Source organism: Mesocricetus auratus, unplaced genomic scaffold (genome assembly GCF_017639785.1).
Source record: "Mesocricetus auratus isolate SY011 unplaced genomic scaffold, BCM_Maur_2.0 Super-Scaffold_6723, whole genome shotgun sequence".
NCBI classification, from domain to species: domain Eukaryota; kingdom Metazoa; phylum Chordata; class Mammalia; order Rodentia; family Cricetidae; genus Mesocricetus; species Mesocricetus auratus.
The window spans coordinates 11,234,280-11,261,670 of NW_024429183.1; the positions used below are offsets into that span (position 1 = coordinate 11,234,280).

The following is a 27,391-nucleotide window of genomic DNA, read 5'->3' on the forward strand; positions in this document are numbered from 1 at the left end:
CTTCTTTTGCTTCCTGCTACCTTTGTCCCATCTGAAATTGTTTACAAAGTTAATTTTATTTACTATTTCAACAACTAAACACACATATCCCTCTCACTGTCTCTGCATCTCTTCTTGTTCACTCCTTCAGACTCGTCTGTGTTACCAGGTGGCACTTCACTCTAACTTTGCCATCAGTCTTGGAATTCACTCCAGAATCAGACAATATATGCTTGTATTACCCATTTTTAATGTTCACACAGTAATCTATTTCTGAGGAGGAACTGTAACTTACATAAGTTAATGATCTGCTGCTAGGAATCAATAAGATTATGTTACTATTATTTAGTTTGCTCTCTGTATAACACTGTGTGAGTTTGATGCTGTAGTTCAAGGGCAAATTAATATCCTGAATGCCTGTTTAAATTTAAGAATACAGTATTTGGGGTTGTCAAACATTCTTATACATTCCATTCTTTTAGAAAGCATTGTGTCAATTTTAAATAAAGGCAAAGATGCTTTTGGATAATTGCATGCTATTTTTTCTTTATATTAGATGCCTATTTATAATTTTACCACTTTCTTAAAAAAACAGAAAATTAAGTTTTATTTTTGTCATTAATTTTTAGACTATTTATACCTGTGTAATAAGATAGAATTTTTGTCACGTTGTACACACATGCACACACACACACACACACACACACACACACACGCACATGTACACCACAGTGTGCTTGTGAAGTTGAGAAAAACACATGTGGGAGTTGGTTATCTTTTTCTTCCATGTGGGTCTGGAAATGGAATTCATGTCACCAGAAACTTTGTGACAATTGCCCTTACCCACTGAGCTATTTTGCTGACACATAAGAAATTTTATGTAATAATAGAAATACTCCATAACTGATAGACTAGCATGGCCATTCTAATACAGCTATGGAGTGCCTCAAGTATGGCATCTGTCAACTCCTGCAACCTCATTCACTACTAATTTCTCAGCGATTGAGACTGAATCCAGGCCTTCCTTCCCACTAAATACACTCTATCTCTATCTTCCCAGCTGTATTTTATTAAAATTTTTCATATTAAATAATACAATTTTAAATTTAAGTAACCATATGGTTAAGTGGCTAGTGTACCAAATAGACTAGCTTTATAAATTACAGATACCGAGTCTTTGCCACTGGAAGAACAGAGTTAATATTTAGTTCTACAATTGTTTTCTTGGTCTTGATCTTTGAGCAAGTCCTCCTCACAACCTAACTTAGGGAATGTACAGGTGTGTCCTGGATCTCAGATGATTCTACACCTACCGCTGTGTTGTTATGGAATTAAATATCTGTTGCTGGCTCTGAAATGTCTGAATAACACAAATATCCCCCTGCTTTTCTACAAATTGAAATTGCCTAGGTGTACTTTTTAAGCCACAAATGCCTACACTCCACACCTCCAGACAGTCTCCAGGGAAATCAAAACACTGTTCAGGAAAATTTAGAACCCACAGACACAACCTAGAACCAATGGCTTTTACCTGGCCTTCATAAGATGCAGCCAACTAGAGAGTAAGACCTTGATGGCCCCATCATTTCCCATGCAAAAGAGCCTGAGGGCCACTGGAACAGAGAGGGCTTTCTACACCCACCTGGGCTTGTCCGTTGCGAATGTGTTTATCTCAGATAAAGTCACTGGAACAATTAGAACTGATTCAGTCTCTCTGAACATCCACTATGCTCCTGCTGAGCATGGTAAGCTGCTGCCAGTCCCTCATCACTATTAAAATCGAAGTGAGCCTGTGGCAGAATGAAGCCTGTTCAATCAAAGGCAGTCAGAGTGTCAATCCTAGCTGAGCATCACTGCTGCATGTGAATCAAAGCAGACATTGCTAACATGTACACTTACATACTTTTGAATCAAAGCAGACATTGCTAACATGTACACTTACATACTTTTGAATCAAAGCAGACATTGCTAACATGTACACTTACATACTTTCTTTTACTGTCTTCATTCAATTTTATCATGCACATTTATAAATATTATGTATTTTTTCATTTTTCCTTATAGTGCCACAATTTAGTTCTATTATGTAGAAAGAAAATCCCGTTCTGATATTAAATGTCCAGTTTTATATTGGCCTGTATCTTCTACTTAGGATTTCTCTGTGTGCAAATAGTTTATCTTATTTCATTAGTCTTTTAGAACCTACTTTGTTACAAAAGTTACTGATTGTTTTCTAGAAGACTACAGCTTCTCAGGGTCCTTGTCAACTGATTCATGTCCCTTGGCATATGTTTTCACATTTATTTATTTTGTATGTGTATACATGTAGAGGTGACAGGACAACGTGAAGGAAACTGTTCTCCCTTTTCATCTCATGGGCCCTGAGGATTGAACTCAGGTCATCAGCCTTGGTAGCAAGTATCATTACCTGGTGAGCCAGCTTGCTGCACCTCATTGTGAATTTAAGTATATATTTGATTTGATGGTGAATGTTCTCCTTAGTTATCTATTATGTTTTAACATAATAGTATCAGTGTGCCTTAAGGTACACTCATCTTTTCATAACTGAGATTCTCCTTGCTACTATTATTTTGTTAATTGGCTTAGTTTTGTTATTGTATAAAATTTTTCAATATGAAATTTGGTTGGAATGATCTCATTTGGGTCATTATTTTAGGTAGAGGATGTAACTGTATAATAGTATGTTCTGTTCAAAACAATATGCGTTTTGTATTCTATTTTCATCTCTTACGTCATTTAGTGACACTGTACATCTTGCTTATTTGTATTATTAATTTTCCTTGATACTTACTAATTTTATTGGCTTAATTATAAATGAAAACCAGGCATGTTGGCTCATGCCTATTATCCCAGCACATGGGAATCTGAGGCAGAGGATTGTCGTAAGTTGCAATTTAGCTTGGGCTACAAAGTAAGACTCCGTCTCAACAAATAAAAAGCAAACACACAAAACATGTACTATACATTCCTTTTATATTGCCTACCTATTTATATGTTTGTATATAAGAAGTAAAATTAATAATTTTTAATGTTAATTTATTGTTAGGCACATTACTTTGCTATCTTTAATTAACAACAACAACAAAACAGATGATGTTCTCCCCAGATCTTTAAGAAATATAAAGATATCAGTTCCAAATCTCAGATTCCTTTCTGTGGTTTATATGTATTTTTCTATCATCTTCTGCAATGGAATAATACTTGATAAGTCTGAAAATCAAAGATGGAAAACAAGGAAAAAGAGGCTAAGATAGTCACTTTCCCTAGGTCAAATAAAATAATGGAAACACATTTCAAAAGGACAGATTGCTTCCAAGAGAGGAAAAACGCCAAGTGTAGCCACCTGGGACTGGAGAATGAAAAAGGCCAGAGGCAGACATCTGACACATTGCATCAGAACAACGATAATAGGACAGGAGAAGGGGTGTGTGGTACTGCCATCACTGAACTGTCACATGGCCAACTGGGAGACACAAAGAGTCACAATGTTTCACAGACTTGTTATTCTCTGATCAATGATTTGAGAATGCTCCTGATGGAGCATACACTTTGAGGGGGGACCAAATCGAGCCTCCTGCTAGCTCTAATCATTCTTCAAACACATGTTATTTCCGTGCCTAGAGACAGATGGATCTGAGAAGGTTAAACAAATACCATTTGTCTTATGTCATTGTGTTTGTTTACTAGCTAACAGTCTACAGGAGTAAATAGAAATTCCTTGTGTACTGTATATATTGTTGTAAAATTCCAATCATGTATGTCCCATAGTTTATGAGAGGAGCTCATACAACCAGCTACAGAGGGGAACAGGTTCAAAGGGGGTAAGAACACTGAACAGAGGAGTTGCCTAGCAATAGCTGCCCTGACTCATGGCTGAGACCACATCACAAACCACAGAACCCTTATGTCTTATCAGATAATGGTAACCCGATTATTCTCTCCCATTTTACAAGTTACACTTTCAATCTACTAATCACTCCCTCCACCAGGAGAAGGTTCTTACTTCAATTGATTTCCACTTGTCTATTTTTCAATTCTATAACTTTATTTCATGTCCAAAGCAGTTATTCACCCTCTAAATCAATGTGATAGGTTCCCACAAACACATACATCACAATGTATTTTTTCTAGCACTTTTGTTGGTTTGTGGCTTAATGTGTCCGTCTTTAATCTATTTTAACTTCATTTTATATGGTATAAAATAAGGCCCAATTTCCCTATTTGTGAAAATATTTTAATCATATGTATGAGTGTGTCAGTTTGTGTGTGTGTGCATATGAGTGCAGATGACAGTGGAGGACAAGCAGTTGTGAGCCACTCAACAGTGGAGCTAGGAACCAAACTTGTGTCCTCTGAAAGAGCAGTGCATACTCTTAACTGCCAATACTTCTCTACAGACCACCAGTTTAACTATTTGGTGTGTCCTTATAGAGTTTCCAAAGCACCATTTGCTTAGCACATTCTCCAATGTATACTCTTACCTTCCCGTCATTCCATAGTTGACCATAAGTGTGCGGGTTTATTCCTGGATTCTGGTATGTTATACTAACCTATGTGTCTGAATTTATGCCAGTATCACACTGTTTTCATCACTGGAGCTTTATATTATCTTTTGAAATCAGGCAGCATGGTGCATCCAGTTCTGTTAAACAGGGTCCTTCAAGGTTCCAATGTGTATTTCACAATTTTTAAATACTTTTGGCAAATGATTCATTTGGGATGTTGATAGAAATTATATAGAATGTGGAGATTATGTTGGATAGAATGGGCACTGTGAAGAAAAATCAAATATCAAGATTATATATATATATGTATATTATATATAACGTTTTATTCATTATATCTTCATTATTTCTTTGTTGATATTTAACAGCTTTCAGCATACAGATCTTTTCAGTATAAAGATTATTTTTGACATTAGTAAATGAGGTACTTTGATGATCTCCAACTTGGACTGCTCATTGTTAGTGTATAGAAACTAAATACAAACTACTTAACATGGTGCATATCTTTAACCAAATATTCTGGAGGCTGATATAGGAGGAAGGTGAATTAGAGAATAGTCTGGGTTATATAGTGAGACTCTATATCATAAACCTTTAAAAAGAAGTCACGTATATAGCAAAAATATAGCAAATGCATGTTAAAATTTCATAAAAACATTGCAGAAAGGTACCCCATACTCATTTATCTAGAGCTCATAATAGTCTATGCATAGTTTCTCAAGTACTATACATGCACAGCAATGCTAGCTGCCAACGAAATGCAAAGCAAAACCACAATGAGATATCAACTGGCACCCATTAGGATGTTGTTATAAACCAAACCGAGACAAAAACCCATGGCAAAAATCTACAGACCTCGGAATTCTTCTACATCATCAGATTATTTCCACAGTGGGGATTCAAAATGATGTAGGGTGCTATGGAAAGAAGTGTAGAGCACAAAAGTTCATCAGTAAGTCAAAGGCACAACTACCATGTGACCCAGAAATCCTAGTCCCAACTATTAATCCAAAAGAACTGAAAACAAGGTTATAAAGAAAAGACTCTGAAGCATTTGTGACAGCAATAGTCATAGCGAGGTACTGATGGAAACAAAGTATCCATAGATTAATAGATAAAATGAGAAAGTCAAGATGATAAGGAAGGGCACCAAGAATTCAAACTTCAAGACATAATACAATTATTGCACTCACAAACTCACACTAGCTATGGTTACCAGCACAAGACTTGCATAAGATCAAACTGGGCAAGGTTATGATACGGATGGGGGAGGAGACCTCTAGGCTCCACCCCTTACTGAGGAGTTATTGGCAGGTGACAGCTGCCAGGGAGGGAGTATCATTCCTTTTGAATATGTAGCTACTGGGAGGTCTCCCATGTCCCTGCAGGTGACCCACACTCACACATTTGAGCAGCATTAGTTGGACTTAGTTATCAAAAAAGACAAAAAATTACACGAAGTGGAGAGTAGGGTATGGGGATTATGTGGAAGGAGTTGGCGAAAGGGAAATAGGGGTGGTGTAACATTTAATTGCATACGTGTATGAAATTCTTAAATTCGCTGGAAGCTAATATGTCTTATTATAAAATAGATGAACCTATAAGGAAATGGAATGGCTAAAGTAATCTGTCTCTGGAACAAATACCATATGATCCTCCTTGTTAGGACATCCTGACGTGGTCCCTAGGAACTGAGACATGGGTGGGAGAAGTACTCGGCAGGTATAATGCTACAGTTACAAAAAACATTATTAAACCCAACGAGGAGCTGTTATGCCAAGTGCTTATAATGAATAATACTTCATTGCATGCTTAAACTTGTGTTATGATGATAAATTCCATGTTAATTGTCCTTATCGCAATTTAAAAAGAAAACTTAGCCACCTTTACACCATACGGTGCTAGGTTAATTGTTGCAAAGGGTGGAGGATTCAGAGGTGCCTCAAAATATAACTTCCTGAAAATATAGGCTAATAATGTAGGCATTAATTAAAAACGTTGGGGGATTAGTGTCTTGAAAGGCAGTGCATCTCACCGTACTCTTAGGCATCACCCAAAGACTGCAACAATGAAGGTGACAGTGAGCAGTGTACATGAAAGGAATACTGTTGTCCTTGGCATCACCACAGGTGCTGCAGAAGGGTTGGGTCACTAGAGTAAGGACTTGGCACAGAGGAAGGTTTAGGAAAAATGTAATTTTGAAGAAGGGTGCACCCATCTAGGCTTCCACAAACCTTCCATAGAGTCCTGCTAACCTGGGACACTTATTAATTTGACAGGAAGCAAGTTGGTGATAAAAAAGAGTTTATGCAGGTGTTGCCATATTGTCTGATTTATGGAGTTTCCAGGGCAATCACTCACAATGATTATAATGGTTTCAATATTTTGTGACAGGTGATATTCTATATAATTGGCCACACTAGTACAAGGTTTTCTACCCAGAACCATTATACTGCCAATTAAGACACAACGGTGCAGCGTTAGAGAGACAGCTCAGCTCTTGAAAACATTCACTGTTGTTGCCGAGAAACCAGAGACTGGCCCCCGAGCACCCACATCTGGCAGATCACAACTATCCATAACTACTTCTCTAGGAGATTTGATGTCCTCTTCTGACTCCCAGGGGCACCCTCATTCATGTGCATACATTTACATAGATGTGCATACATATATATAAGAAAAATAAGTATAAATATAAAAAATAAGAACAAGAATTAAAGATATGCTAATTTTACAGTATGATAGACATGGGTGGGTGATTCAAAGTTTTAATCACTTGGGAGGCAGAGGCAAGCAGATCCTGTAAGCCAAGGACTAACCTCACTTACCTATTGAGTTCCAGACCAATCAGAGCTACATAACGAGGCCATTTTAGCAAAAAGAAGAAAGAGAAGAAAGTAGTGGGGAGGGAGGGAGGGAGGAAAGAAGGAAGGAAGGAAGGAAGAAGGAAGGAAGAGAAATATTAAAAATATTTTATTTGAAAACATTTTTGAGCTGGACATGGTGGCACACACCTTTAATCCCAGCACTCAAGAAGCAGAGGCAGGAGGATTTCTGAGTTCAAAGCCACTCTGTTCTACAAAGTGAGTTCCAGGACACCCAGGAAACATGGTCTCCGAAAACCATAAAAAAGGAAACAAAGAAGGAAGGAAGGAAGAGAAGGGGAGGAGGCATGAAGGGAGAAAGAAATAAAAATATTTTTCAAGTCCACAAAAGCATCCGTGGTCATGGGAGCTGCTCTTCTTGTCCTGGTCAGTTAGTCCAGTTGGTTAGAGCATTGTGCTAACAGTGCTAAGATCTCATATTTGATCTCAGTATGAGCTAGTTATTGGTGGTCACTGGTCACTCCATTTCTCCAAAAAGAAGCTCCACTAGAAGACTTTCTAGTTGATGGGTCTCAAAAGAGCTTCAAAAAATGTCCAAGATGTCCCCATAGTTTCCTTCATTCAACCTGAGGACTTAAACATTTGTGTTATGGAGAAATGACTCCATAGTTAAGAGCACTGGATGCTCTTACAGAGGGCTAAGTTCAATTACCAGCATCACATGGCAGCTCATAACCACCTGCAACTACAGTTCCAAGGGATCTGACACCCTCCATGAGCTCTGGCATGCATGTGGTACACATAAACCCATGAATGCATACATACATACAAACAAATTGTGTGTGCATGCGTATGTGTGTGTGTGTGAGTGTGTGACAGAGAGAGAGAGAGAGATAGATAGATAGAGAGAGAGAGAGAGAGAGAGAGAGAGAGAGAGAATTTTTAGGGAATAGAGAGATGGCTCAGCAGTTGAGAGTACAAACTGCTTTTCCAGAAGACCCAAGTTCAGATCTCAGCAGTCAGGTGACCTACAGTTGTCTCTAAGTCAAGCTCCAGAGGATCTGTCACCTTCTTCTGGCCTCTGTGGGCACTGTATGCATGTGTAAATATACACATACAGACTCATAAACATACACACAGCTTTTTTAAATAGAAAAAAATAACTTTTTAAAAACAACTCTTGTAACAATTATGTTTATTTAAACCATTTAGAAGGCTGGTCCCACCCATTCCTTGACGTTGTAGCTAACAGGAGAATCTTGGGTGCTTATCTAGATAAACACATAGATAGTATATACATACATGCATACATACATACATACATACATACATACATACATACATACATAGCTAAATACATAGAGAGAGAGAGAAAATCACCTAGCAGAATTTGGCTGTAGGTTTTTGTACACATTGCCTTACAGAAAATTTCTAAGATGTTGGTTTCATACTTCCATAATTGTCCTTAAATGAGTTAAAATTATACCTTTTGCATCTACTTTTTTTCACTTGCAATACACTAGCTGAAAAGAATCTTTGCATCCTGAAAATGCTGAGAGATTTTATTTTGTCCTCCATTTAAGGGAACAATTTTAGTGGCCCATATTTTCTAAATTTTCATAAAATATTTATGCACCATCCAGCCAAGCAATTTAGAGAAATTACATTTGATAGGCATTAGACCATAAATTTTATTCTGAAGAAACGTTTTCATGTGTTTTTAAAGTATCATATGCCTATCAAGTTTACACTTTTACTAATCACCTTTATAGATAATAAAATATTTTCTAATTCTTCTAAATGACATAAGAAGCAGACAGCATTTTGTTAATTCTTTCATGTGTAGATAAAGCATTGTTTTTTCTACAGACTGAAGTGAGGTCAACTGTGAGAAGTGAGGAATTCTCACTTTGGTGATTCACGCTGTGTTAGAAGGTTTTATTGGTCTGTTTTATTGTATCTTTTCTAAGCCAATAACACTTGCCTTTCTTCCTCTTCCTATCACATACTTGTATAATGCCTTATGTGTTTGTTAACTTTCTCTCACAGATTTATTTGTATCATCCTAGACAGACTGTAAAGCCATTAAAAGAAATTGGAACTTTTGTATAATTGGTATACACTCCATAATAGCTAGAAAAACTGAAGGAAAACCTCAAAACTCGACTTAGGAAATGTGCATTTGTAAAACAGCAAAAGGTTAAGTTCCTTACTGTGTATATACATTCAAGATTGTTCTTCTACTTACAAACTTTAAGTTGTAGTAGTTTGTGTTCTTCCAAGTGGAAATGTTAAAAGCCAGGGCATAAAGCAGCTTCACTTTCTTTGCTTTGGCAACTATAGGACCTCAGATGAGGCTCCATTAGAGTGCTTAGAAGAACAGCAAAATAATCATAAAGGAAAATAACTTGGCAGCCTGCCCATGACCAGAAAAGCGAGATTTAAATATACAAATGCAAGTATGTAACTATAAATAAGTATTGATATTAAATATAGATTGAGATAGGTGGATACTAGAGACAGATGATAGATGGATAGAAAGATAGAGAGATGGACAGATAGATGATGGATGGATAGATAGATGAATAGATGAAGATAGATAGATAGACAGACAGACAGATGAATAGATGATAGGTAGGTTATAGATCAATGATTGACAAGTGATAGATATGTTCAAAGTAAGAGCTGATGGGGCAGGAGGGAATCACTATTATATTACTTGGAGTAATGAGAACATATTACAAAATGTTTTCCACATTCATATATTCATTCATTAATTCAGTCTTTGTCTGCAGCATTCCAGGCACTGTTGGGCTTTGAGGGTGTTCAGGTAAGACTGAAAGGCACAGTCTTTACTGACAGACGATTCATACTCAAGATGGGGAGCCTAAAAAAGCCAACAGATTGCAACATGGTCTAGAGACAAGTGATGCCGTATCAGTTTAGTGATAGATGCTGTTTGTCCTTCCATGGTTTAGATGTCACATTTGTTGCCATTTCACCCTAAATACCTCCCTTTAACAGTACTAAACAAGGAAATAGAGATGCCTACATTTCACTTTTCCATGTCTAATAAACAGAAACACATATTGTCCACAATATAAAAACCATGCCTGAACAATACATTTTAATTAGAGCAGTTAAATACTAGCAGGCAATAACCACTACTTACTTAGTTTAAAATCCAATGCTTAATTGAGAAAAAGAGTAAAAGATAATCCAAACACCTAGTTTAAGTAAATACCTCATTAAGCTTTGGTGTTATTGGTTCATTATTACTATTCATTTTGGCCTTCATTTGAATGCCTCCCATGGAATTAACTGAACCATAATAGCCAGTTGTGTGGGATTTTGTTTCCCACTCTTACACACAGCTTCAACTTGCGTTGGATTTTAAAGCAGGTTTAATAATGACAATAATTTTTAAAAAGGAATGCTCACAGGCAACTGTTTCCAGCCTATTGTTTCTCTACAGAAAAGACTATGGTCACTTCTCAATTCAATTTTCATCAATAAACACACATCTAATGGCCACCAGGAGCTTTACAGATACAAAGGTAAGCAAATCACTGTCCATTTCTTCGATGAGTTAATAATGTGTAACTGATTCCAAGAAGTTTGAAAAGAGCGGCAACTGACAGGTCAAAGAAAATTATCATCATGTACCCAAATTGGCTTCCAAATTATCCATATGCTAAAGATGCTTCATTAAGTTACTCATTTTCTTCAATTCCAGCACCTCAGCCGGAGCAGAGAGACCAGTTTTTGATTGCAGTATGTTGTACATGGCTCACATAAGAGCCAAAACATGATTTCTACACTGACAAAGTATTTATCTCTCTTCATCAACTAGCAAACTTCCTTTAGCTTCCTCTATCAAGGTATATGCAGCCACTGCAAAAAGCATCACCCGCTTTATCACAACCTGCTACTTTCCTAATTTCTGTCTTAGAGAGCCGGCAGAACACAGCATTGTACACACTTATTAATGGCATGTGTGTATGTATTTGATATATGTGATTTTATATATCATACATACACATATCATATGCATATGCACATATATACATAACTCTACAACTTCAAACATGGTTCCATATATTATCCTTCATCTTAAAGAGAGAAAGATCCAAAAATCTCAGTCCTCAGACCAAATGAAATGAATACTTTTGAATGGCTTCAGTTACAGTGTAAAAGCACCATGTCATCTTATAAACATTTTTATATAAGCCTTACTTCTTGAGTTTTCACACTGTTTAATGACCTGATAGGACTTTTTCACCTTCTGTGGAATTTACTCTTAGTATTTTCATAAATTAGTCATGAATATTTGCCCTTGAGAAATGGATTCAGAGTCACCCTGAAGGTCCTGTGGCTGCTTTATAAAAAAAAGACTGATTAACAAGATTCAGTGTTACTGTGCTTCTACTCCCAGCACACACACCAGAGCCCATATATTTTAGTAAGAAAACATACCCAGATGCTGTCTTCTTGTCGGTATTGCTTCCAGTTCCTTCCGCTGTCACTGAACATCAGGAGATAGCTGGTCACCCAATTGGAGCTCCCATATCCACCTTGGGTGGCCACAGATGTGACCTCCATCCTCTCTCCAAGGTCAATCTGCAGCCACTGGTATTTGTTGGACACAAGTGGAGACCAGCCACCAGCTCCTTTTGCAAAATAGAAGAAAATTGGGAAAGAACACATTAAAATTCCACGAATGGAGTGTAAATACTGGTAGACTGTATGCAACTCAGAAAGATTTCCAAGATAAGGAAGGTCTTGTAATTATATGAAAACATAGGAAAGCAGAAATGTAGTTGCCAAAGCTAGACCTGTGTTGGTTGTATTTATTTAGAGGCATTAGAAGTTTCCCAGCACTGGAGAGAAATTAGGATGTCTCATTGAATATTTTTAAATGTTTTGTGCAGAAGGTCATGCCAACATTTTGTGCCAGAGTGCTGACTGCCCACAGGGATGACTGGGTAATGGTGTGTGGTCTTTGATCTGTCTCTGCCCACAGAGAAAAATATGAAGGAGAAAGTTTTGGTGTTGGCAGAGCTGACAAACTGAGTTTAGTTATGTCTCAGTACATTGTTAATCGATGGATAACAAAGATGGCCAAGGTGTTATAGTCTCATGAGATAGGCAGACATTGAAAAGCATGCTTGAAACACAACGGCCAAAAAGATTAATAGTAAGACACTGTGCAGGAAACCATAACATAAGAAAAGATGGAGTGTTCTATGCAGTGGGAGAATGGATTGGGTTTGCAATCACATAAGGGAAGATGGCTACATTTTCACTTTCACCATCTTTGCACTAACCCTAACCCTAACCCTAACCTTAACCCTAACCCTAACCCTAACCCTAACCTTAACCTTAACACTAACCCTAACCCTAACCCTAACACTAACCCTAACCCTAACCCTAACCATGGCAGGAGTATGTCAATCACAGAGACTGGTAAACTCTACGAGGACCCACCCATTCTGCACTGAGACAGTTTACCAGCCTTCCACTGCCAGGACTGGAGAGGAAGAGTATGTGTATTTGGGAGGGCATTCGCATATTGAAACATCACAAACAAGCTGCCTCTAAGCACTTGGGATGGAACAATGAGAGTGAGATGCATACACAATGAGAGTATGGCTGGAGCAAAAGGTGTTGCCCATTGTTTTCTTCAAGATGTATCAAAATGTTACAGCAGTGCTCATGTCCCTTTTATTAAGATGTTTTATTTTTCCTCTTCAATACAACTTGGGAATTATTCCAGTTCTTGAAGTGCTGACTCTGAATATGTAACACACACACACACACACACACACACACACACACACACACACACAAGTATTTTTCAAAAGGAGTCACAGAATAGAGCTGGCACATTCTGGCCTACAATATCCAGGAGCTGGAGAGATGCCTCACTGTTAAGAGAATTGGCTGCTCTTCCACAGAATCCAGGTTCATTCCTAGTACCCACATGGTAGCTCACGACTATCTGTAACTCTAGATCTAATGGACCCAACGCCCTCTTCTGGCCTCTACAAGCCATAACCTGTAGTGCAAGTAGTGCACAGACATGCGTGCAAGCATAACATAGCCATACAAATAAAGTAAAATGAAAGATATATGTTATCTGTTGCATAACATCCCAAACAACACTAATCACCTAGATTTTCATCTCATTCCTTTGCAGCCACCACAAGCCTTTGGTAATAAGATCTGAAATTTTAAGCACAGATAACCATCAATTCACATTTGTTTGATTCAAGCATTATTTTTATATTTATTAAATATTTTTAAAACTTTGACTATAAGCATAGCTCAAAGAAACACTCCAAAACTGTCACTTTTATGTGTGGTGTACATGCCATTATGACACATGAAGGGACACACCTCGCGAGTGATAGTTTTGGAAGACATAAAGATTTTGTTGACAGTAGGACACAGTGGCACTCTGAGAGGCAGAAGACTTGGTTCTTACTTTACTTACAAGTCCAAACAAGAGAAGGCTACAGGGCTCATGGAATAGTGCCACCCTAGGACATCATAACAAACTAGAGCTATAAGATAGGTTTTACGTGTGACTGCTGGGATGAGGTTAACTAAGTTTTGTAGACTTCCAGTGAATTGATGAACTTTAATTAATTATCTAGAAGAAATTGTGGGCTGTGGGGGCTGTTTATAGCCACATGGTGCCAGGTTTCCTTGTAAGTAGGGCTGATGCATGCTGACCCAGATAGCTGGAACCCAATAACAGAACTGACTGAGGCATAAACATAAACAGTTGCTCTAGGCAAACTGATTGGTCATTTATCAAGGCTTCAAAAGGAACCCAAGATGGTATTTAAAGGAATTATAGCAACGTTCCCTATTGGTGATATCTTAATAATTCTCACTTGCCTTAGGGTGTGATGCCCAATATTTACTACACTACACTGCCTATAGAGTAGTTAATTTGGGGATTGGAAAGATGGCTCAGCAAATGACGCATTTAAATATCAACACCAACCTATGGTGTAGTTCTAGCTCCAGGGGATATGATGCCACCTTTTGGCCTCTCTAGGCCCTGCACCCATGTTCACAAACCCACACACACAGACACACATATATAATTAATTAAAAGATACTTTTAATATGTAAAAACAATAGATACTTTCCCACAACTCATTCTTTTCTTTCCTTTTATTTTGAAAAACCACTATGTAGAATGGTATTCTACTCTATAAACTGGAAGTTCACTGTCATCCTTTTAAAGACCCAAGATATTTATACTGCATGTAATTTTTTTGTTGGTGTGGTTTTATTTTTTAATTTTTTTCTGTGCTTACTCTTAAAGAAGACATGTGACTTGGGGGCTGGGGATGTGGCTCACTAGTTAAAACACTTCTCACACAAAACAGGACAGGAATGTTAGCCCAGTTCTATGATTCCAGTATTTTAAAGGTACAGACAAAAGAATGGTTAGAAGCTTTCCAAGCCAGCTACCCTGGTACATGTAGCCCTAAACATGAGACCTTGTCTCAAGCAAGGTGGAAGGTGAGGACCAAGGCTAAGTTGTCTTCTGACCTCCACATATATACTATGGCACATGCATACCGCACCATGCAAATGCACGTGTGTGTTTGGTGCCTGTGCATACACACACACAATTAATTAGCTGACATTTTATAAATGTGACCTGGGAGTGGAGTTAGCTTGGTCACTAATCCAAGCAACCATGTTTAGATTAGAGTAGAATGCTGTTCATACTTAAGCAAGAGAGCTGGTAGGGTAGACATGGGCTGTGTTGAAATTGGGCTAGCACAGTGCTATATGTCTGGCACTGTCATCTGCTGCCCACAGGAGGTGCTCCTACTCTCATGGTCTCTCATCTACACAGGAATTGTTCTTGGAAGACCTACAGCACACACTCTCCAGAATTATTCTGCCACAGCCATCTCAGTGGGTCCTAGAACCCTCTGTGGGAACTGCTCACATTATTTTTATATCCAGCACTTTCTCCACAGTGTATTCCCTGGGATCCAGTGAGGAGGCAAGTGCTGTAAACAGAGACATATGGCTACCCCTCATTGTCACATACGACAGTAAGAATCTAGAGTTCCCAGGAAACCTGTGGGAACGAAGATCAGAAATCCTTAGCTATCAGACTGCAGCAACAACTTCCATCCCTATTATATGGCTTATAACAGACCATATTTTTAAAATACCGTTGCATGATGGGAAGAGTGAATTAGTGAGCATTTCCATCTACTGCCCTATCCAATCTCTTTTCCTACTCAGGGCCTATCAAAAGCTTGGAAGCTGAAAGACATTGTAGGGCTGGATTTAGACAAGCATCTGGGGTCCTTCCATTGCTGTAATTACAAATCTTTCTGGACTTTTATCATTTCTCACAGTGGAAACTTGGGAAAGAGGGATGCCTACGGCAGCTGCCATCTTAGTTTGGAAGTTCTGCATGCAGAATTTTATCTCTATTAGCTTGTACCTCCAAGAAAATGCTGATGATTTTGCTTCTTATTCTTTCTAGTTAATTTTAATGATCTGAAATTGGTAATGAGATTATGTTGGGAGTTTTTAAAATCAGGAATATCACAGTACTTCTGCAGCATTCCAGGACATCCTTATTATCCTGTATTTAAAAAGCAAGTGCGAGAGATGCACAGCAAGGAAAAAGTGTCAGTGTGATCCGAGTGGATGAAAATTGGATCATCAATTCTCATCAGGAGTGAGAGGAACCCCTGAATGACCGCTCCCCCTTCCCAGCATCACTCACAGTTACAGCCCCACAAGCCGACTTGAAACATTGGCAGTTAATTGACCTTGAACATTTCAATTTCTTACCTGTGGTGAAAAGGTACTACTGGTATGCAAATTAAGCTATCTCATTAACAAGGTACACTGATAAAGTAATGGAAACTCTGATGCTCCCAGGCTTTACCAAGTAATTTCGGTAGGATAAGTCAGTCACAGGGGATGGGAAGATTCCCGTTGGGTTTTAAGCTACGAGGCTCTGCAGTGGTACATGATGGAATGTGCTTGTTAAAACTTTAAGAAAAATGTGGAGCAGCAAAGGAGAAACATAAGATAGAAATGGATCCATCATTAGCTGATCTTGGCAGCCTTTGATGGCAGGAAGGGACAGTGGCGGCATGAGATACAAATGGCATCATAGCTGAGGGTCACACTGCACCAGCCCTCTGGTCATTGCTCATTTATCTAGCCTCCTGGAGATGGACCATCAGCACAGCTACTTTTTGTAACTCCAGCAAATTGAAAACTGTGAATTACTATAAATAAAACACTATAATGAATTCTTTATTTTGTTTATTAACTAAACCTTTCAGCTGCTAGTCAAGTGTTATTTGTCCTTAATGTGCTTTTAATATGCTAATATATTCAACATCACAGTAAGCCAATACCTATGAAACTGAAGACCATCTCTTCCTAAATCCTTCTATTCTATGGTTACTGATAGTAAACCTGTCCATTCAAGAGTACTGTCAGTCCATTTCACTCTCTCTCCCCATCACAGGCTTCCTTCCCAAACCTCATCCACTTGTTTCTCCACCCTTAGGCCTGATTCTGAGATTTAGCATAATAAAATTCCATATATGCTTTAAATAGAAGCATTTATCTTTCATTTCTTTTTTAAAATATTTACTTATTATTTATGTATATATGTGTGCCTGAGTGTATGTCTGTATATCACATATGTATTTTTGACCATGGGGATCAAAAAATTGTCATCAGATACCCTAGAAATGGTGTTACAGGCAGTTGGGAGCCACCAGATGTGGGCACTGGACCCACATCTGGGTCTTCTGCAAGAACAGAAAGCACTCTTAATCACTGGGCCATCTCTGCAGCTCCTAGAAACATTTATGAACTCTTCATGTTACAGCTTGGAAACTCATATTTTTAGGTCAGCCCCCCTTAATAGAATCCTTAAATATTATAGTATTGCCATGAGAATTCAATTTTTTAAAGCATGTGAAGTGTCTATTGATTTCCCCACATTCAGAAATTGTGACAGTATATGCTGGCTGTAACTTTCTGGGTTGTGAAACTATTATTATTGCTATTGACTCCAAGCAAAGAGTTGTCGTCACCGTAAACCTGAGCTTTAAAAGTGTTTACTGACCTCACAAATCTATGGGTATAAACATAAATATGTAGAGGGCAGTTTGCTCTCAATCTTGGCCTTCTTTTTTGCAGTGGGTAGTAGTTAAGACAGACAGTCATAACTGTTCTAAGTGCTGAGAATAAGCTACTATATGGGCTCAGCTGTAGACAGGACATCTATATGAACCCCCACTCCCAATGCTCAAGAAACTCTGGAAAATGGGGAAGAAATAATGCAAGAATTGTAAGATGGGGGTAAATGTTGTAAAATGCTGTATTCTGAACATGATATGGCTGTTGCTCATTCAAACTCATGGCAACTGTGATTCTCTGCACAAGACCTTCACAAGAACAAACAAGTTAAAAATTCTAGCAAGGCTTGGGGAGGGGTTTACACGTCCAATTTTGTGGTATCCCACATCAACCTGAGGCAATGAGGCAATGGATTGGCAATGGATGGCTGCTTGTGGTGTGTCTTAGTTAGGGTTTTTACTGCTATGACCAGAAATTAAGACCAAAAAACAAGTTGGAGGTGAAAAGTGTTTATTTGACTTACACTTCTCTATTGCTCTTCATTATTGAAGGAATTCAGGACAAGAACTTAGAAACAGGGGAGGAACTTGGAGGCAGGAGCTGATGTAGAAGTTGTGAAGGATGCTGCTTACTAGCTTACTCAGCCTGCTTTTATAGAACCTAGGACTACCAGCACAGGGATGGCACCACTCACCATGGGCCCTCTCCCATTGATCACTAATTGAGAAAATGCCTTACAGCTGGATCTCATGGAGGCATTTCCTCAACTGAGGCTCCTTCCTCTCTGATGACACACAAACCATCCAGTGTGGGGTGGGGGAGTCACTTTTCTTTTGAAGCATAGCCATTTGTATTTTCCCTATACCCTAGTGGACAGTCTTGCATTCATGTCCAAAAGGGCAGCACTAATAGGACTTGTAGTTTTAAGGGAAGGGAGGTGTTAGTGGACCAAAAATAACTGGAAGAGGAGGATTAGAGTAATGTGTGTGATTAAGATACATTGAATGTAAGTATGAAGATTTCAAGAAATTTTAATAAATAAATAAATAGTATTATCTATAATAAAACAGTTGGTTGGCATTCCCTGTTTATTGCTCTTATAGTCTTTCTAACCCCTTTTGTGCTATGATCCTTGCTGTGTTGGAAAGAAAAGATAAGATATAGACTTTGCATTTAGTGTTAAACACTCCAAAGTCTCTATTCTCTACACTTGGAGCAGTTGATGGTTTCTGTGATAATTGCCATCTACTGTAAAAAGAAGTTTCTTTAATAATACTTGAAAGGTACACTAGTCTATAGTAATTAAGCATTAGAAGTTGGTTGAATGAAACTGCATCTTCCGGACCAAACAGGGACATTGCACATATGAACTCACAGTGTCTGTGACAGAATGCACAAGATCTGTCCGTGGCCTGCACATGGTCAAACCAGACAAAACTCTAACATGGAAGGCAAAGGTGGGTGTGGAATCGCATCCCTAGACAAAGAGCTATGGAAACTGATAACTATTCAGAGAAGAGTCAGTTTTCTTCAAAGATGTAGCACCAAGTAGGTCCTCCATGCTCAAATGGATGGCCCCACATCCAAGAGTATATTAGCAGCACAAACTGTACTTGATGGTTACAAAAAGAAAGAAAATATAATGTTAGGTAGATTGGTTAGGAAAGGGGACAATGAATATTAGAAGAGTTGTCAGAGGGCTAAATATGATCAAAATGCATTGTGTAAAATTCTGAAAGAATAAATAAAGAAGATACTTTAAACTAATTACCAAATGATTGTACAACACATCATCTCTCTGATCTGTTACCTACCACTTTATATTCTCATAGGACCTACCTCTGAAGCATGTGTACCTATGAGTTATAATGACAGACAAGTAACTAAAATGTACCCAGTGTATGTCCTATAAGCTCAAAAACTGAGTTTGCATATACAGAATTTGCAACTATGTGATAGTTCATTATCAAAATTACCTAGTGAACTATATTTTCACATTTATTCAAATAAAACTTGGAAAATATTACAAAAGATAATAAAATTTCCCAGTATTATGCAATATATTTTTGAGGGATTAAAACTTACTTTTTAATTAAAATTAAAAAGTTTTATTTTTAAAACTATTTTAACCTCACAGTGATATTTTTGTCCTAATAATATGTTAAAATAATATATTCAGTGTTAATTAATTGTAAGTAGCCTGACTAGCTGAGTTTCATTTAAGTCTTATATGCCCAATATCCAGTTATCAGCATTTAGTGCTGGGCTGGGAAGAACATCTTAGATTTCAGGAAAGTGAAAGGAAAGATATACTCTTGGTTAGAGTACTAAAATAGAGGTGAGAATATGTTTAATTCCTTACTCAGATTAAAGATGGCATGATAGTCACTTCCTGTGCTTATCAGGGGAGGTGACATGCCAAATTAATTCAAGTAGAAACCACAGAGAGGATGAGTCCATCTTCTTCCTCATGGGATGAGAATGCAGGACACAGACATTGAAGGACACAATTCACAAGTGCCCACAGTTGAGTGGCACTGCTAGCCACCATTAGGACACCTAAATTTCTAGAAAATAATTGGCTTAATTAAAAGTGTCGCAGGAATGTTACCTTCAAAGATAATTACTTATTTTTTTTCCAAGTGGGATCTTACCTATATTTCCCCCAAGAGTCCCCATTTGCCTAGTTCATTCTGAACTTGACATTAAATTACAAAAACTGTACAGAATGGAAAGAGCATGGTGCTACTATTTGTCTGGTTCCATTAAATGGTGTGTGTTGTCCAGGGAGCACCATTTAAAGCCTTTTCATGGCAAAGTCGTTCTTTTTGCAGGAAGAAAATAACACTTTGCTGATAAAGTGTGGATTGCTGCTGGTCTTTTCTTGTGGTCATTCCTGACGTCAAGTTGGCATTGTCTACTCCTACTCTGGCTTCAGACTGTTTCTGGAGTGGGCAGATGGCCCTGGGCCAAGCCAATGAAGCAATGATAGGATGTTAAAGGGACAGATAAAAATATATTTCTCTGTTGGTGAGAAGAGGGGATCCCAAGGCATAGAAAACGTTTATAGGAAGCCTAACCAAGTGATGCCAACAGGGATGTAGGGGCAAAGAGAGAATGCAAGGGCAAGTTTTAATGTGACCAGCAACTCTGGCTCTGCTCATTGGAGTTTTCATTTTGTAGGCATGCATTACCCTCTACTTTAACAGAAACTACTCAGTACCGCTGCTGCAGCCTCCTCTACATCTTCTTTCTCCTCTTCCTCCTCCCCTTACTCTTTCTCTTCTTCCCCCTCCTCTTCCCTTCCCCCTCCTCTCTCTTCCTCCTCCCCCTCCAATGCTGCCTCCTTTTCCTCTTCTTCCCCCCTTCCTCCCTCTCTCCTTCCTTCCCTCCCCTGACAAAGGAGGTCAACGCAATATGGAATATAATATATTTATTCACATACAAGATGAGATGACTGAAAGCATGGCAGGCTTCCAGATGAGAAGAAGAAAGAGAGCTTAATTTCTCTTTCACTTCCTTTTATCTTCATCTGTCCTAAATTTCTCTATCTTCACCCTTATGGGTGGATAGCTTTGTGGGGCTCATTCCTAAACTCCCCCATCCTCTTCCCCCTCCCCCTCCTTCTCCTACACCTCTACCTCCTTTTCCTCTCTCTTTGTCGCTCTCTTTCTCTCTCACTAGCCCTCTCTCTTGCTCCCTCTCCCACTCACTCCTCCTTCCTTCCCTCCCTCCACCTAACTACTGGTCCATCATTGCCCTGGTTCTCTAGAATGGATTATTCCCTTTGGTGCAGTACACTGTTACATCAACATGCTGCAGTTATCTCCTTTTTAAAGGAAAAGAAGATGCATCACTTGACCCCATTTTATTCATCTTTATTTTCTGTCATTTATATTAACACCCTTCTGAAGAGCTGTCCATATCACTTCCAACTTTTCTTATCTCATCTGATCTTACACCAGTTGTAGTCAGGCATTTCCTCCCAGTCATCCAACTAAATCCAATGCTCAAATCCAATGGCCAGACTTCAGTTGTCCTACCACTTGAGATTATGGAGATTGTCACCTTTGGGATCACTTACGGGATACTTCATGTATTTTATTTACTTAGCTATTGCAGAAGTGAACCCTAAAAGTCCCCTCCCATCCATCCTTACTTTCTTCCCAACTGGTGGAGTTTGGATGTGTCTACTTCAAGTTCATATGCTGGAAAAATAATCACCAAATTTATTTTTGGAGATGAAGTCTTATGGAGGTCTTTAGGATAAGGTGGAAGCCACAGGAGTGGGACACTCATGACATCACACATACCACAGGAGCACACACACACACACACACACACACACACTACATTGATTCACTGACTCAGCCTCACTGTGTGCTTATCTGTTACCTTACTATGATGCCTGAAGATCTGCATCAGACGCCAAAAAAAGATGGCAATTCAAACTCTCAGATTTCCTGCCCACCAGACTAGCAAATTAACACAACACCTTTCTTTGCAAAGTACCTGGTTTGCAGTATTGTGTTACATCAGCAGAGCACAGACTGAGACTCCAGCTCTCCCCTCTCTGCTAACAGTGGTCTTCCTGCTGTTCCTTGAATGAACTGCTCATCAGTTCCCATCTCCTGAGCTCTGTTAAACATTCTCTTCACAGGGATACCCCAGGCGAACATCTTTTCTCTCTTCAGAACTGCTCAAAGCTCACGCCCTCTCAAAGGCTTACATCTTCTGACTTCCTCTTTTAAAAAATTATGCCACTCAGAAATCCTGCAGCTATTCGTCATACCCTGGCCCACATTTCTTCATTTTTGAGGGAAATTGTCATCTCTCAACAGAGTATATGATTCTCTTATCTCTGTGTTGTGTTTATTCTCTGTCTTGTCCCATTTGATCACAAGCTCCACTAGACAGGGAATTTTCACCTGGGTGTTCACTGACAGAACTCAGATTCTTAGCGCACTGCATGACACAGAATAGGTTCTAAATAAATACAAATACTGGTTAATTGCAGGGATATGCACTGAGAACTGTCATCAGGTGATTTCACCACTAGGCAAACACTATTGACTGGACCTACAAAATCAGGATCATACACTGTCTACGACCCACCCAGGCTATATGAAATAGCCACCAACATGCATGCCACTGTTGACCAAAGCATGATAGGACTTATGACTATATTTCTAAATGATGGAATGAACTAAAATTGTAGGCATATAGGCCTGAGTGTTTGAGCTCATATGAGTCGGGCCTGAATTAAACAAAGCCACAGAATTCTTTTCAGTGGTGCACCCAAATTGAAAATCTAGACATTTGGCTGAAGGGTCAGTCTCACAGCCCACCAATCAGCTAACTCACAGTTACCCAGTTTAGCTGCTGCAAACCACATTTCACAGATGTATCTATAGTTTTGTTTGTTTGAGTTCTGGATACAATGAAAATGAGATGCTTTCTCACTTCATCTCCCCAGCAGGGCCCTAAATTAATAATACTTCACTAAGTTCTCCTAGGTTTGAGTTCTTTGTTATCTATCAATTTTGCCTCACAGCAAATTGGCAGGCTGACTTTCAGCCCTTCTTTTTGTCTTGCCAGATCAAACATTTCTGAAATCTTTAATAATTCAGAGGATTGAAAAGTAAATATTTATATCCTTTCTCTGTTCAGGAGTTTTGATTTATATATCTGATTTTTTCCATTTTAGGACAGCCAAATTTCCTCCAGAAATCCAATAAAGCTACAAAAAAAGTTGCCATGCCTTAATCAGTTTTTATTTTTACCATGCAAAGATTTAACTTATTTAAATTACTTGTTTTGGGAGAAGTGGTTTTGAGTACATGATGTATAGAAAGTCGGATGATGATCAGGATATGCCCACAATTAGTTTCTAAGACTATTATAATATTTGTCTCAAAGTTCCCATTTAGATCCATTGTAGTGAGGCGGATCATTTCAGTAAATGACATCATGGATGGGAGCTAGTGTGCTTTCTCAGAGGTTTAAGTAACATTTATTTTATATCTTTCCCAGCCAGACTGCAATGATAAGCTTTCATGAGCCAAATGCCTTCACACCATTCCTTCTGGGTCATCAAACTGAAGTCACTCTCCTGCAACCAACAGACATTGTCTTGGCACAACAGTTGGAAAAGCAGCATGGGCATTGGGTGCTAGACTTTGGGGCATGGTTTATCACAAGCATAGAAAGTGAAAAGCTAGGTACAGGTGTTTGATTGATGAAATGAGTTAATATTCTTTCAATTTGACACCAAAGCTTAAATATATTAGTAAAGTGCTGAGTCTTAAGATATATTTATGTGGGCTTATGAATTTGATAAATCTACTCTTGGATGTACATATTTTAGTTACAGAATCTATTCCTTTGTAAGTATTATCTTACTGTGGTCATTGTTACTGTGCAGACAAAACGGCTAATGATTAGTTATATACCCAGTCAAAGCAGTATGACTATCTACCCCCTCAGCCTGTGTGCAGTTAGAGTTTCTTTCCTCCTGATACCAGATCCTTACATCCCTTGCCTTAGAGCCTTTAACTTCTAAAATGCATGATTATAAAGTTTTGATCTCTTGAGATGTAACTTGTCAGGTATCATCTTGCCATTTTTATAATCCAGAAATGTATTTCTCAAGGACCTATGAGACACCCCTTTAAAAATAAAGCAATGAAGACAAGGTCCCTGTTTTGCAGGCTCTGTGGGAGATTAGCAGCCCAACTTCCTCAGGCTCCAATTAGCAAGCAGATGGTCTGATCACATTGGCCCACATCCTCCCCACACAGTGTCCTCTGGTACATTTCCACTACGTCAGCCCTGTGCCTCCATGGAATTGTTTCAAAGGAACTGAGTTCAGTCTATCCCCTTTATTGAAATACCCTTGACCTCTACTGCAATGCTCTTCAGTAAAGTCCTCCTTGGCTGCCTATCTCAATTCAACCCACTCTTTTTTCTTTGATTGAGGATTATTGTTCTGTCTTGGCTTCTTTAATGTAATATAGCTTTTGTTGTTCTATCCAATGGGTTCTATTATCCAGCACTCAACCATTTTACAATTAAAGTTTAAAAGAAGAAGAATGTCTTGTTGTGAATGAGTGCCTGTTTCAGAGATATATAGCCATTCTCCATTGTAGTGGCCAATGCTCAATGGTTACTACTGTATTCGGGTGTTAACCGTTAGCAAAAGGGAATCTGAATAGTAGCACAGAAATGTCATATAGCCCACTCAGCACAAGATGGCTCTTGCCAACAGAACAGACAAAGTATAAATAAATTACTAGAATGGCAGTGCATGACAACAAATATCCAGTTCTGGGTACCAACCCCATCATGTTCAGCAGATACAGTTGTTCCTAATATAACAACCAGTATCCGTCACCTAATCTTACCAAGGCATCATGAGTGCCCTTCATGAATCAACTACCACTTTGGAAGGAGGAAAAGAAATGTTAGAAAGTTAGTATGTCTAATGTTTCCCATGGATAGGATCCACACACTCGAAAGAAACTGTATTAGCCAGTAGAGGGTAGTGATTTGGAGCAATATGTTGTGGGCCTGCATACAGTAAGGAGTCTCTAGACAGAATTACAAATAGAATCCTACTTTAAAACATGACAGCTATCAACATCTGAGAACAATGAATAATATGTGAGATTTTTGTGTTACCTTTCAACCATTGACCTAGTCATCAGACTCAAGAGTTTGGAACAAGTTGAAGACAATCATACCAAAGTAGATTTCAGACCTGAATGAGCTATGTACTTTTAGTAGTACTATGAGCCACTCCAAGAATGATGGACATTCTAAAAGGTGTCAACAGTACATCTTGTAAGTATCAGTGGATGTGAAAACTGTGGAGAATAATGCCATTTACACATGTAGCCAACCAAAATCAGTACGGCTTTACAATTACCAAACATCTTGCCATTTACAGAACATGGATGCATTCACATTCACACTTCAGATGAATTTATTGGGCATCACAATGATTTGTGGTTCTTATACAAAGCTATCTATCTGTCTGTATGTATGTATGCATGTATTATGTGTGTGTATGTGTGTGTGTATGTATGTATGTATGTATGTATGTATGTACGTACGTATGTATGTATGCCTCTGCCTATCTACCCAGGCTTTAATAGTGGTGTGTAGAGTGGTATGCAGATAGGATTTGAGTTTGAAGCCAGCAGGTAAAAATTTTCCCTGTGCACACATTCAATTCTAGAAATGCTTCCAAATGCAAACCTTTCTGTTACACAATGAACTGCTTCCTCTAACATTCCTGCACCCCAGCCAGCTCCATCTGGCTTTTGGTCTATGGGAAAAAAAGAGGGATATACAAGGTTATGATTTAATGAAAAATTCACTGGAAAAATGGCTATTCTGCGGTTCATGTCAAAATTATTCTACTAACATGAGTGTTGCCTGGGATCCACACACATTTGAATATTTTCAATGGTCCTTGATAATTTAATTATTTTAACTGATTTATTTATCTTATTGACTAAAACAGATCAAATTTCATCTTTGATCTTAAGTATTTTTCTGTATTTAACAAGTGAAGAATAGATATGCAACAAATGTAACCAATGTTGCTATTTTTTCTAGAATAGATGCTTTTCCTTCATCTATTAATCTGATTATTTAAAAAAATTTTACTTGTGCATATGTGGACCTGTGTGAGTATTTGGTAGGTGAACCCATGTGTCTGAGGAGGCCAAAAATGGATGTTGGATGTGTTGGAGATGAAGTTACTGCTTGATGTGGATTCTGGGAACCAACTGCGTCCTCTGGGAGAACAGCTAGTGCTCTTAACTACTGAACCATCTCTGTGGCCTCTACTATTTGATTTTAAGCGGTGGTTATAAATTTGTCTTTGGACTTCCTTTGTATCTCCAAAACTGAAAAGAAATACTTCCTAAAATCACGTTCCACTTATCAGTTAGTCTGTGCTAGAGAAGGGCAGATGTTTCCCTGGTTTTGTTAAGATAAAGCTTACCCCACATTTGGAGGAAGCACAGTCAAGTTTGTCAGGCAGTAATCAATGGAGAAGACCAGGCATAAGATGGAGAAGGGACAGAAGTTTATCCCCGTCTTATTTCTATTCCTGATATACAACGGAAAATTCTAAATTGTCCTTTTTGATAAAAGAACATTTCACAAAGCAACCTCATCTCCACTCAAACCAATGAGGCCTTTCACACAATTGTCAGGCTACCTATCATAGCTCTTGGTTCCCAGTGTATATTGATCCATTGAGTCATAATAAAATACTGCTTCCAGCTGGGAGTGAGAGTTAATGCAAACATTTTCTGGACCAGAAAGATGGACCAAAAGAAGAAGGCTGTGTTTCTGCCTAGCCAATTTCACATTGCTCCTGGCAATACTACGAATCTCATCCACACCTCTCTTTTTCCTACAAACTCCGTTACCACACAGGAACATGAAGCAACTGAAAAAAAAATGTGAGCGCCGTAGCAGGGACTGCTCCATGTATGCCCATGATGAGAGCTACAGTAATTGCAAAAGGCACACACTTTTGATAAACAAAATGGACATTTACCAGAACAGATCGTTATATTGCAGTTGTTATTGCTTTTTATTACATATGTCTTCTGAAAATGTGTAACGCATAGTTACAAAAGGATGATTTTAAAACACCAGTGGTCAGTTTGCTGTTTCAAATGCACCTTCAGAATTCAGAACTTTGCTTTCTTAGTTTAAGACATTTGCAATTTGTAGCTGTAGGAAATATGAATGCAGTATTTCCTGAACCAGCTAAGCTCAACAGTCAACCATAAATGTCAAGAACTTTATATTTTCGTTTAATGGCACCAATTTTTCCTTCAACAGATGCATAACTGAGCACAAGAATATTGTGTTGTA

The 27,391-nt window shown here is 38.4% G+C and overlaps 1 protein-coding gene across 1 annotated transcript in view; it reads right to left on the reverse strand.

Moving 5' to 3' along the window:
* Cntnap4 (contactin associated protein family member 4) overlaps positions 1–27,391 on the reverse strand; it is a 293,647-nt gene that overhangs the window by 188,840 nt on the left and 77,416 nt on the right. The window contains exon 3 of the mRNA XM_040736562.1: positions 11,807–12,000. Within this exon, the coding sequence (XP_040592496.1) occupies positions 11,807–12,000 (194 nt within the window). The remainder of the gene's footprint in view (positions 1–11,806; positions 12,001–27,391) is intronic.